At 37.1% G+C, this 13,497-nt stretch overlaps 1 protein-coding gene across 2 annotated transcripts; it reads right to left on the reverse strand.

The window, feature by feature from the left end:
• Positions 1 to 638: 638 nt before the first annotated feature.
• PDK4 (pyruvate dehydrogenase kinase 4) lies at positions 639 to 12,908 on the reverse strand. Of its 2 annotated transcripts, none has more exons than XM_060157062.1 (11): positions 12,550 to 12,906; positions 11,412 to 11,553; positions 10,153 to 10,224; positions 9,207 to 9,391; positions 8,952 to 9,038; positions 8,417 to 8,494; positions 6,809 to 6,885; positions 4,716 to 4,814; positions 4,405 to 4,515; positions 4,105 to 4,218; positions 639 to 2,919 (listed from the first exon to the last, which is right to left on the reverse strand). In XM_060157062.1, exons 1-11 carry the CDS (start codon positions 12,662 to 12,664, stop codon positions 2,776 to 2,778), a joined length of 1,224 nt encoding a protein of 407 aa, XP_060013045.1. In that variant the 5' UTR covers positions 12,665 to 12,906; the 3' UTR covers positions 639 to 2,775. The 2 variants fall into 2 exon arrangements, with proteins under 2 accessions (XP_060013045.1, XP_060013046.1); XM_060157063.1 differs by having other exon boundaries at positions 2,779 to 2,919; positions 4,326 to 4,515; positions 12,550 to 12,908.
• Between the last annotated feature and the right edge of the window lie 589 nt (positions 12,909 to 13,497).

Genomic DNA, 13,497 nt, shown 5'->3' on the forward strand with positions numbered 1-13,497 from the left:
TCCTTCCCTTCCTTTCTTCCTTCCTCCCTCCATTCCTTTTATATTTGTTTTTTTGCAAAACTTTGCAATAAGGGCATTATGGAGGTAGGCAGAGAATGTTGTCTAATGATAAAGTAGGATTAAATTAGTAAAGAAAGACAGTGTGAAGATAGCAAAGATAAAACATGTCACCACTTAATTTAGTACTTCCTATCCTATTTCTACCCTATTATTATTCAGATATTTAATCTAGAAATTGTTTGGGAACCTAAATTATCTAGGTAATTATTTTGATACTCCACTGTATTTGCTACGTAAATACAGTCACTAAGTGAGACTCTTAAGTAAATTTACCAAAAAAAAATGTAGAGAGTGCATGCATTGGAAAAACAATTCTTGAATTTATTCATGTAGATAAACACACATTGTACTATGTGTTATTGGAGCATAACCAAGAGAGCAAAGGAGAACCAGAAATTTCTGGAATGCTATAAAGTATCTTTTGTTTAAAAATTAAGATTTTAAGGTTTTGTTTTTTAAAGGCTATACCCCATATGTAGCTAAATTAGACTTGGTGTAAAGTGAGGAAAAACTTTACCTCAAATTCTTCTTAGTACTTTCCATTAATTTGAGAAAAGAACTTTAAAAAAGATTACATCTACCATTATAATAAAAAATATTTATTATAAAAATTGTCACATTTCTCTGTACATAACCTAGACACAAAAACACAATTTATACATTAATAATTTAAGTGGGCCTGAACATTCAGTTTCCATCCACTAGGATCCTAAAGTTCTTCCACAGATTTCACAAATACCAATGTGGACTATTTCTATTTTATAGAACTCCATTTACACAGTTGATGTTATTGAGATACCAACATTTCTTTTTCTCTTGTGTTTTAAAGGTAGTTCACAGTGTTTGAGTTAACTATTAATCAACTGCTTTAATCTTTGGTAAATACAAGAATTTACGTGCAAAAATGTTTAAATTTTTGAAAAGTCAAATAACCTATTGCAAATAGTTCTGTGTAATCAATAAATGCATGAGCCAGAGTCTCACCATCAAGAAAAGTCACTTCCAGGACTTGTGATGATAACACCTGAAATCCACAACAAATAGTTTGAGGCTTTTACGGCCACTACCAGAAGCACCACACCACTAGGCCATGAGAAAATTAAACACAAATGTTAAATTCAACATACAGACAGTGCTGATTATTTTACAAAACAGGAAGTGCTAGTTTTTTTTCAATATCCCGGTTTAAAACATCAATTTGACACAGAAGAGTTTATTATCTCATAAAAGCCTATTATCTTGTAAGAGTGAGAGAACCATTTAAAGAAGCCATACTGTTTTGAAAGACACCAATTCATTCTCTCGCAAATAATTTATCCATGATAATATGGGTCATTTCTTGAAATAATTTGTGGGGAATATAGCAAGATGCTTGCCTTCTGCTTCCCTCTCTCCTTCCTTCCCATCTTTCTTCCCTCCCTTCCTTCCTTCCTTCCTACTTTCCTTTGTTTTTTTCATTTCTTCTCTAAGAGGAATGTGCTAGACTGCCCCATCAACCTGCATATTATACTTGAACTCCCCCAAAGTTCCATATGCATTCCAGCTTTCATGCATTAGCTCTCATTCACAATGATTCACAAATGAAAGCATCAGCATCGATAGCATGAAAACCTCTTACTTGCAGGCTATTTGTTAAAAATACTCTAAGAAGTATTTAAATTCTAATGTTCTTGAGCTGTTTGTTAATTACAAATTTTTATCGGACATGTTATTGGTGAAGTGTACAGAATATAATTAAATATATAAAAAATACATCTTTTTAAGCCTAGAAAATAGATGCCTTTGGATTACCACCACTGCAGTGTGGAGAACAGCCCTTCCTACTGAGTTAGGTTCTGAATGCATGATTTCTTTCCCTAACACTGGTTTTTCCAATCTACTTCTGTTTCATTTATAAACAAAGCAAGGTGAGATTTTGCTATCACTTTGGTAATTCTTCTCTCCCTCCAACCGCCAACGTCCTGAAATCAGTGCGTATTTTAAAATTCAACCAAGACAAGGCACCTGGCAATAAGTGTTCACTTCTTATTTGAGGTGTGAACAGGAAAAGCAGCATAATAAAGGCACTGTATTTATCAGAAGGGGCTTTCTTCTGAGTTTTTACATAGGCCCATGCCTTGGCTGCAACTCAGAATAAAATGTGTTGGCTCATTCCTCCTCATTCAAAGTAAGTGTTATTTCGGTCACTGGCTTTTCATCTCTAGAGTGCATAGATATATATGAAATGTATGTTTACATACATTTCTAATCATATAGTATAAAATAAGCCCTAGTCCTTCGAGTGACAGGAAAGTACTGGTACACTGACACTTGATAATCCATAAATACCAGTATCTTATAACATCAACCAGTGGCCTAAAATATCAGTCATTGAAACTGCTAGCCTACATCTTCACTTCTCACTCTTTCCCATTCTTGCTGATAAACAGATGGAAAACTGAGGCTTATTTCTTCTCCAGGATTTGATATAAACTCATACATTATTCTAAGTTAAGAGAATAAAGAGCTGGCCAGCCGTGAACTCCTGTAGTCCTGCACTGTGCTCGCCTGGGTCACAGAAAGGAGCTTTCTTCCTCTTCACATCAGTGTTCTGACCAAGGAGTTTTTGTTGCTGTTGTTTGTTTTTGAGAAAACAAGAGTTCACACGCAAACATTCAGGAAGCAGCACTGGCATAGACCCACTTTGATCCCTTAAAGCGTCCTGAGAGTCCCTCCTCACACAGCCACGTTTTCCTTTGCCAGGTTCTTTGGTTCCTTGCTTGGGATACACCAGTCACCAGCCTCGCTGCTCGTCTGATAATGTTTGAAGGCTGATTTGTTAAAGACTGGGAGTGTCTCTATAGACTCAGAAGATAAAGCCTGAAAGAAAGGGGAGAAAAAAATCAAGCCAAAGAAATTATTCATCACATAATTTGTACCTGAAGTGATTATTCAAAATAAATTCAGAGGTAAGTATTCAAACATTCAAATACATTCTTTTAATTGATTTACTAATAAGAGCACACCAGAGTCCATGGTATGCTAGGCACTGTATAAAAGAAAACTGAAAAATAAATATTATCTGCACCCCATAGGGGCTGAAATAATATATATACAGTTATAAATCAGGTAATAGTATTTGTGTTCAATAGTTACACATGTCCCTTGTTTGGATATTGCTGATGCCATAGAATTGAATAGCAACAGGCAAATAGGTTTTCCAGGCAAAACCTTTGTATGTGTGATAAAGTGAGAGTCCTAACCTGATACTATTGATCTATTAAAATCTGATACTATAAATCTATAATATGTTAACCTTTTCCAATACTTGGAAGACATTTTTACTATTTAAGAAATGAATAACTATTTCAGGTGTTCTAAGACCATGTGGCAAATGGTCCCATTTTCCCTTGCACAAAAGTGGGAGCCTAGAAGCTTAATGTTTTAGTTGTTAATAACTGTGAATATATTTTCATTTGAAATAGTTGGCAAATGATTAACAGCATCAGGACAGTGATCTTAAATAAATTGAGGCTTTATCAGAAATGGAAAAAACATGTACCAAATTTTAAAGTTTAAACAGGAAATGCCAGGCACCCCACTGATAGCTTCTGAGCAGTCAGCTTTCCTCTCCCTGGATTTCTAACAAGGTCAGCTTAAGGTCTTGAGTATCTTGATATCAGTTGTTTTCTAGGCTGAAATATTAGCGTATATGTATTTCCCACAAGTCCAAGTAAAACAAAAGTATGGCTATTCTTAAAGATGCCAATAGGATTTGCCTTAAAAAATTCAAATGAGCATCTCCTCATTCAGAAACTAATGCACTTCTTGGGAAACAATTTTGGTTCACTGAGGCAAGTAGCCTGGCCCACTTCCTTTTTGATACGTTACCATATTAAATATTAAATAATATATCTACACATACCAAATAGAAAATATAATGACTTGTGGTCATTATTTGCACTAACTCAGTTTGGGTATTCACTGTGGACCGTAGCACTCAGGGCTGTAAAAGATGCAGTCTTTTCAGAAATATGATTTTTTTTTATTGGATTTAAAGGATACCTTTAAGTAGATGACAGCATCAGTTCCATATCCTGGCAAAGAGTAGAGATTTAGATCTCCTTGAAAGTACTTGGCATAGAGACGAGAAATCGGCAAGCCATAACCAAAACCAGCCTAGAAGGGAAAGATCAGTTATTGACAAAGTGGTGAACATGATCATAGGAATACAAAATGCTTTCTCATAACCCCCATGCCCAATTTAACTAAATTGATTAACTTGCCTAAATACTTCCTTGTAATCCTTGCTCTACATTTAGAAGTAGGTGGTTGGGATGAATTTAGCCATATAATTGGTCTTACCAAAGGAGCATTCCGGGAATTATCCATCACAGGCGTTGGTGCAGTGGAGTACGTGTAACTAAAGAGACGGTCAATGATCCTCAGGGGAACACCACCTCCTCTATCTGAAATCTTAAACAAACAAACCAGTCATCAGAGCTACACATTAAAAACAATACGCATTTGTTTATATAAAAATATCTTTCCTTCATTTAAAAGTCACCTGGTGTACATGACTTTGATCTACTGTTCAAAGCAGAGAGCTTTATTATTATTGACTCTTTTAAAAATTCTCTTAAGAAAGACTCAAAAGAAAAACAGAGAATGGTTACCTTAATTGTAAGATCTTCTTTTCCCAAGACAACGATCACCTCAATTGGTGTCAGGGAAGGCCAATTTTCCTGGTGTTCAACTGTGGCCCTCATTGCATTCTAAAGAAAACAAAACCGTAAGGAATTCAATGGCAGGAGGATGAGGGACAATAAATAACTGTTTTTTATGTTTAAAATGAAAGTAGCACAGAGGGTAATTCAAAGTTCTTATTTTATTTTTTTAAGTTAGTAGTAAAATAGCTCTGTAAATAGCCATTTATGATTGTGTCATGCAGGAGGTATAATGAAAAATATTCATTTACCATGTAATATAGCTACTGGGAGTAATGTCTAATGGAAAAACAATTCTGCTAGCTGTCAAGTTCTTATTTGTAAGCTTAATTTAAATGTAGAAATTGGTTTTTATAGTCCATTTCCTGGCTTTCTCTTTTCTGACTTTCCATTACATTTTACATCTAAGCACCAAAGACTATTACATAACAAATAACAGTGAATCATTGAACCAATTTATTGGCTTTTATAAAATTTGCTGGGAAAAGGTTGTTACTATTTAAAAGGATAGTAAATAATTCTAAATTAAATTTCAATTTGCGTTTGATTATCATCTTAACTTTTACCAATGATGGCAAAATAACTATGAGTTGGACCATTCAATTTAAAAGTAAATCAACAAAAAAGCATCTTTTGTCCTTTAACAGAGAAGAAGCTCAAACAAGTTTTCAGATAAGTAGATGAATCTCATACAGATAAAGTTTTGGTTTATTTTACCCATTTTCCTCTCTACCCTTCTTCTGATAGGTTATCTGCTTTCTGGTTTCTGTATAATAATGTTAAGCTCTAAGCATTAGCTGAAGAGAAATGTTTGTAGTACAATCACTACCTCATTGCATTAAAGTTAGAATAAGTTAGGAAACAGTAGGTTCTGGGAAGAGTTACATCAGAATTAGAAGAGGATTTCACTTTTTTTTTTTTTTTCTGCGGTACGCGGGCCTCTCACTGTTGTGGCCTCTCCTGCTGCAGAGCACAGGCTCCGGATGCGCAGGCCCAGCGGCCATGGCTCACGGGCCCAGCCGATCCGCGGTACGTGGGATCCTCCCAGACCGGGGCACGAACCCGCGTCCCCTGCGTCGGCAGGCGGACTCTCAACCACTGCGCCACCAGGGAAGCCCGATTTCACTTTTTTTGACGACTTCCTCCTCTCCAGTCCAGGGGACTCTTAGGAACCATCACAAAGCTTCAAGTGTTTTTCTGTCTTTTGGTGCAAGTACAGCGTTTCAGTTTGGGCTTAGAACCTGGGACAGGATTTGATTCTTAGTACCTGGCTGTCCCAGACCAGTAACATCCACATCCTCTAGGAGCTTGTTAGAAATGCAGATTCTCAGGTCAAGACTATCAAAATCTCTGGGACAGGCGTAAGAATCTGTGTTGTGAAAGCTCTCTAGGTGATTCTAATGCACACTAGCGTTTGAGAAGCCCTACCCTACTGTTTTGCTATGGAAGGTGTGGACCATGGATCAGCAGCATCGCCTGTTAGCTTATGAGAAGTTACTAATCTCAGGCCCAATTCCAGACCTACTGAATCAGAATGTGAATTTTAACAAAACCCCCAGGTGATTCATATGCACATTAAAGTAGATCACTGAAGGAACTGACTGTCCTTTGAGTATATTCTAGTCATAGGTTGGGACCCTGCCACCTCCAGTAATTCTGGACCTGAACCTCTGGATTTAGAGTTGGACCGGCCTATGGGGATGGAGATAACAAGGCCTCAGTCACTGAAGCATTCACCCCACGACCTCCCTTAATGAATGCATGAATGACTAGTGCTTTGTTGGACACCTGAAAAAATAATGGGAACAGGGAGCATTGAGATATAGTGACTCATATTGTGCATTCTCAAATACATGTTGATGCTACAGGAACTGCATGTACCCTTTCAAACATTAACTGTAGCTTCTTTTTGTTAGGACACAGAAGCATGCCTGGGAGAAGATAGTGAGGCTCCTGTTTAGTAGGGAATGAAAAAGGGAATAAAAATGTAACCAGTTAACATTTAAAAAAAACAAAATTGCAATTATTGTGAAGTGTGTTACCTTGAATAGTTCAAAGAGCATATGATGAAGGTGAGACGAAACATACACAATATGAATTGGTTGGCCTGGAAATTTTCCTAGAAAAAATTAAGCTAATTTAGAACTGCTGAACAAATATTTCATTAAAATAAACTTTCATATCTATTTGATTAATATTTTAGATTTAAACAGAATTGGAATACTCCCCATCCTCCTCACTCTAAAGTCCTACCTTAGAAGCTTCCCTTTAAACAGTAAACACAACTGATTATTCTTGATTATTAATGATTATTCTTGATTTTTATCAACTAAACATAAAATCCCATAGGCTAAATATGCTTAAATTTCACCAAGAGGCTAAAGAAAATAGAAACAAAAACCTCATAATACTCTGAAAAGAAAAATAAAAGTATTATTCTTTGGTGTTCCAGGCCTTGGCAAAGTTTGAATCAGAAAACAAGGCCTGGCACAGTTCCCTCTTTATTTCATCAAACAGTTCAAGCAGTTTATCTGCAAGTATTATGCAACAATGCTGTTAATGCTTAAAAATATTTTTCAGTCTTTATTTGTACTCCTACTTCTGGTTTAGCAATCCATTACATTTCCCTATCCCCAATCCATGAGTTAAGCTACTCTTAATTTGAGCAACTTGATTTTAATTCTCACCACCAACAAACATTGTTCCTGTATAACTATTACTTGAAAAAGATGTTTACTTTGAGTTGAAAGGAAGCTATTCCAATTTCAGTGTACTGTCTTGCTTTGAGAAGCAGCTATGGGATAAGATAAAAATAGTGCCTTGCATTCATCCTGTAATTACTTCATTCAGTGTGGGAAGACCTTATCCTTTTAGGTACCCTAGAGTTGAAGCTATTGAAGTATGCTCTGCTTCCAAAGCAGTGATATATACTTATAGTGAAAATTAAAAAAAAAAAATTGGTAAGAACATTTAACATGACATCTACCTTCTTAAATATTTAAGTGTACAATATAGTATTGTTAACTGTAGGAATGGTGTTATACAGCAGATCTCTAGAACTTACTCATCTTGCATAACTGAAATTTTATACCCACTGAACAGCAACTCCCCATCTCCCTGCTTCCTTCAGCCTCTGGCAACCACCATTCTACTCTCCGCTTCTATGAGCTTGACTATTTTTGATACCTCATATAAGTGCAATCACAAGTATTTGTCCTTCTATGACTGGCTTTTTTCTTACAGTGCAATTTAAAGTGTTTTTGTTTTCAGATCTGATAAGTAACCTCTTTAGGAGCATATCTCCACTACCAAGTGGTTCCTCCAAATCTGACCTCCTTATTCCTGTATTCTGTAGTAAGCAGTCTTTCTTTGATCAAAGATATTGAAACTTAGCTGCTACTCTAAATCCTAAATTATCTGTTCAAACCATTCTTCTTTATGAATTTTCATTAGCAACTGAATATACTCAATTGGAACTTTCCAGTTGAGATAAAGAGAACCTTGGCTTCAAAAAAAAATGTGTACAAATTCTAGGCAAGTTCAGAAGGCAGAAAAGGAACACAGACATTGCTTTGTATTTACAAGAAGTAATCATACTGGGAGAACACTGAATTTTCCATAGATAAAAATATATTTAATTTATAGCTTACCATTCACTTGTGTGAGCTTTAATTCTGGAGATGTTAAATAATACTGATTACAAAGCATCTTGGAACACTCAAAGGCATCTGGAATGGAAGGGTTTTTTTCCATAATGATTAAGTGAATTTATGCCAAGTAAAATTTTCAAGTGATCTTCAGTGTATACACTACCCTTAATCCAAAATATTCATTAGAGTACAAGTTTATGTGTATGGAAAAATTAATTTTTAATATTTTATTGAAGAAAAAATGAACACAGTGCTTAAGTTATAGCTGTTGCTATAGGAATATGTGCACGTCAGATGTCAACTATAATCTGTGAGAATATGGCACATTAGCTATTGACGTTTAGATTTTTTATAATATTATAAGTGAATATTTAAGCACTTGACTCTCAAAAACAAAGGACCTTCATTACAGTATTTATAAAGACATAAACGGAGCACTCTGAATAGTAATTCACTCAGAGTCACCTCAACAGTAGATGTGTCAATCAGATAATGTACATTTTCAATAAGGGAAATGCAGAAACCTAGAAATTACCTTGGACCACTGCTGCCACATCACAGTTTGGATCAATGCTTCCAATGTGGCTTGGGTTTCCTGTCTGTAAGTCACTAAATATAAGGACTGTTGAAAAATAAAAACAAAGAATATTGTTATAAAAATTAGGATAATAATGATTAGAACTACCTCTGAGAAAGAACGTGATCCACCAAGTAGTGAAATATCTGCTTAGAGTATGGCTTGTATTCTACACCCATCTCTATATATCATGACCATGATGAACTAACTTACTGTGCTGGTTCATCAGCATCCGGGTAGAAATACGGTTCATGTAAAATCGATCCAAGAAATACTGAAGATTTTGATTGGTGGCTGGGTCAACTGTACAGGCATCTTTATACTCTAGGATTCCCTGTGCCATTGTAGGAACTACATTATGGTGTCTATTTCGAACTTCGATGAGAGTATCTACAAAACTAAGCCAAAACAGATTCATGGTTAGTAGAAGTTCAAATAAGTTTCATTAATTTATATTTCTTAGATTACGTCAAAGAAGGTAAAGCCTTTCTCAAGTACCCATCCAAACAAATCAAATCATACAACGTTTGGATGAAGCTTTATTAAGACTCTCGCTACAGATTCTTTGACTACAGTAGAGGAGATAGCTTCACAAACAGATTTATTTTGCTTCTAGCTTACATGTAAAATATCAGCTCTGTGAGTGGTAGGTTCACTCCAGTTGTTCACTAAGCTTTCTCTTTCAAAAAATAATTTAAAAAATCAGTACTATTTAAGATGGCTCTAGAATGCCACTGTGAAAAAAACTTCAAATTTCTTGTAAGATTTAGAAAAGAGTCTTATTTCTCATTCTTATAGCTAGAGACTGTCAATTACTCTGAAAGAAAATGTGTACTCTACAATGACACCAACATGCATTGATATTATGTAACAGTAAATCCTTCTACAAATCTAATCATCATACTAAATTTAGAGTAAAAATAGATTTCCTTCTTTTAAAAAGTCCTCTACACTTTTTATCCTCAGCATCATTTCCAATGCCATAATTCTCTATTGCTTTTAAAGAAAACCAACAAGCCGAAACTTGTCATTTGTAAGGGGGTAGTTATTTATTATTCAGGATACTATTATAAATTATCCTTTAAGTGAGGTCTGAAAAAAATCTGATGTTTAGAAATAGTCAAAGTTTTAGACACTTATTCTAATGCATAAAACTTACTCTGATAATGTTTTCTGGTCCTTTGGGCTTTTCTCGTGGAATTCCACCAACTCCATCAGGCTCTGAATATACCTGTAAAGCGACAGGTGGGCTTTAAGTTTTAAAATTGAATAGTCACTTACAAGTGGCTGAAAACAGATTGCTTTTTTCCAAATGATTTGAAGAGAGAACGTATTATGTTTAAAATTAAAACTTTCCTCCAAGACATTTGGAAAACATATGTCTTAGAAAAAAGAAAGCTACAAATTTAATCCTCAACTTGCTAACTTAAAATCTGTTTAACTATCCTAGATCACTATTCAGTTTTCTGTTTTGTTTGTCAAATGTCTTTATTTTTATAGCAAAAGCATTTAGAAATTACTTCTACAGAAAGGCTTCATATTTTTTTTCTCCTGTATTCATTCATAGGTGAATAGAAGTCTTGAAAGCAGCAGTAAATACTATGGATTGAATATGTTTCAGACTGCAATTGTTTAATGGGCGCATAATACATATATTTCTTAAATCAACAAACAAAAAGTTGTACAGTCAGTGGGTTAGGGTGAAGGTCTGGTGCATATCTGCCTCAGTGCATAACCTGGCTCTGTTCTCTGAAAATCTGCTCCTTTGGTTTACCTACCCTCTCTAAGTCAGTATCCTTATTTGCAAAAGGAGATAATTACTGACACTGAGTGCTGGCTGTGTGCCTGGTACTGTTCTAAGTGCTTTTAAAATGGATTACCTCATTTAATTACACTCAGATATCCCTTTGAGACATATACTTTATTCTCCTCAATAATAGATGGGGGAATTGAGGCCTAGAGATAAGACACTAGGCAAGGATTCCACAACTAGGAAAAGAGGAAGGCATGATTTGATCCTGGGCCTGCTTTCTTAATTGGTTTGTAAGTAACAAAGATTAGGCCCTCTATAAGTAATAGTCATTTGTATCTATTTCTAGGACAGGATTCTTTTTGCAATATCAAACTGTCTTTTATTATTTTAAACACAAACTAATATTGTAACTGTCAATTATTTTTCATATTGCCTTCTAAAATTATATTGTGAAAGTATCTACTCTTTCAGGGTAAAAATGTCTGTTTATAGCTTTATAACTGCCCTTATGATAACTTACCCTAAATTAATAGAAAATACATCTTTCAAAGTATTTAAGCTTCAGACCACCTGTTTTCCAATTACGATGTTAATATATTGTAAGAATTCATACTCAGATAACTATCTTAAAACTAGAGATTGTTTCAGAATGGTTCACCACTTACCAGCTTTTAACTAGTTGCACTGAAGAGGTATTTACTAATCCTTCAGGGAGGATATAAATTTCCTTCAGGATATTGGCTAGCCTCACAGGCAACTCTTGTCTCAAAAACACAAAAGAGGTTCTTTCACATGCGTTTTCTGAACCTGTAATAAGTTTTTGGAAAAAAGTATATCTAAATTATATATTTGAGTAGCATTAACTCTCCAATATTGAACACACATATATATATTACAAAATGATATTTAACTCTCAGTTGGGTAACTGCTTGTAGATAATTCAGGAGTAAGCATCTTCTTCTTTATTGTCTTTTTCTTTCTTTCTTTTTTAAAAAGTGACCAAATATGAGAATTATTGTTTTCTCTTTTTGATGAGGATTCACTTCCAAGAAGTCATAATATCCCAAGGCTCTTAGTATTCATAAAAGAATGCAGGATTTAGTCAAATCACAATGTCAGGGAGACAACATCCTTTGCAGAGTTCTAGATATGAAACTGTAGTGAAGGGAAAAGGGTAGGGGTGGGAGTCCTAATGTTTCCAGACTAGTGATAAATAATACCACATTTAAATCCTTGAAATTTTCTTTATAAGATTTGTGCAGAAAGTTTGTAAATATTTTCAGCAGTAATGCAAATATATAGATAACGTTAAAGCTAAAGAGACAAATCTTTGTTAGGAAATGTTAGGAATGCAGAGAGATGAACCCTGTGGAGGGGTGGAGGGTGGCTAAAGGATAAAATCTCGGTTAATTCAAAGCTACTTTATAATATTAGGAATCTTCTCCAAGAAGTACTATGCAGTGAAGGAGGGGATGAAGTTTCCAGTTCATTGTTAAATGGTGACTGAAAGCAAAAACTTTTGACTGAACACTTTGGAATAGAAAGGAAATAGAAACAGAATAGGAAAGATGAGCTCAAACCAACCAGCATCAGCGGGGCGGCAAGTGGCCTTGACCTGCAGGCACAAACTGTCAGAGAGAAGGCAAATCTAAGAAAGGCAAGGTGTGCTGGCTTCGCGGTTCCAGGGTTCAGCAGGAAAGCGCACCCCAGGTGTTTTAAGTAATGAGTCCAGCCCTCCCTACACCGGGTCTGAAAGTTAAGGCAGCTCCCCAGTCCCCGCCCGGGCCCTACGTCCCCGCTCACCGAAGTCCAGCAGCTGCTTCATGGACAGGGGGGACGGGCTGTAGCGCGAGAAATGCTCGACCTCGCGGGGTACCAGGGAGCCGGCGCTGCGCATCACGAAGCGTGCCGCCTTCATCTTGATGACCACCGTCCTGGCACGAGCTGGGGCTGGTGTGTGGGGTGAAGGCTGCGGGGAGCAGGACCTGGGGCCTTAGAAGGGGCAGGGCGCGTTCGGACGGGGAGAGCAGGTGGCTGGCAGGCTCGTGCTCCCCGGCCTGGGCTGAGGTTCGGGGGTGCTTCGCGGTGGAGGAATCGGGCAGTGAGTCGATGGAGCAGTAGGTAGCTTGAGACTCAAGTTCGTATCCTGTCACCACCCGCCGCCTCCCGAGGTTTTATTTGTTTCCCTGCACCCCCCCCCCACATCCCCCGCCCGCGAAGCTCTAACCGGGAGGAGCCACTGGAACTTGGAGAGCTTCCTGAGCTTGGAGCCGTGCCCCGTCAGCTCAGATAAAGAACTTTGGGCCCCGCCTCCAGGACGCGGAGGCCTGGCACCCGAAGCTGTGAGGGGTAAGGGGACAGCAGGAAGCCAAAGCGGCCGTCAGGAGGTACGTGGGCTCAAGATTAGCCATTTGTGACAGGACCCCGGACAGCGTGGGCTGGGGCCAGCCCAGACTCGACCTTGTTTACAAGCAAGAGGCTGTCTCAATGTCACGCATTCCAAGCCAGAAGCTGTTTCCAAGAATCTTGGCTCGGAGATGTCATTGGTTCGTGCTCGGAGCGGGGCTTTTACAGTAGCTAATCAGCTGCGTGCAGAAGTATGGGCTTCTCTGCCATTGGACAGCGAAAAGAATAAACAGCCTAGAGTCCTTACAGCGTTTTCTCCGTCGATGAATAGCGCAAGTCGGGAACTGGAAGTTCCTTTTGCGGGGACTTGAGCAGCCCAAAGTACGTTTACTTTTTCTTGTGGCG

Source organism: Lagenorhynchus albirostris, chromosome 8 (assembly GCF_949774975.1).
Source record: "Lagenorhynchus albirostris chromosome 8, mLagAlb1.1, whole genome shotgun sequence".
Lineage (NCBI taxonomy): Eukaryota > Metazoa > Chordata > Mammalia > Artiodactyla > Delphinidae > Lagenorhynchus > Lagenorhynchus albirostris.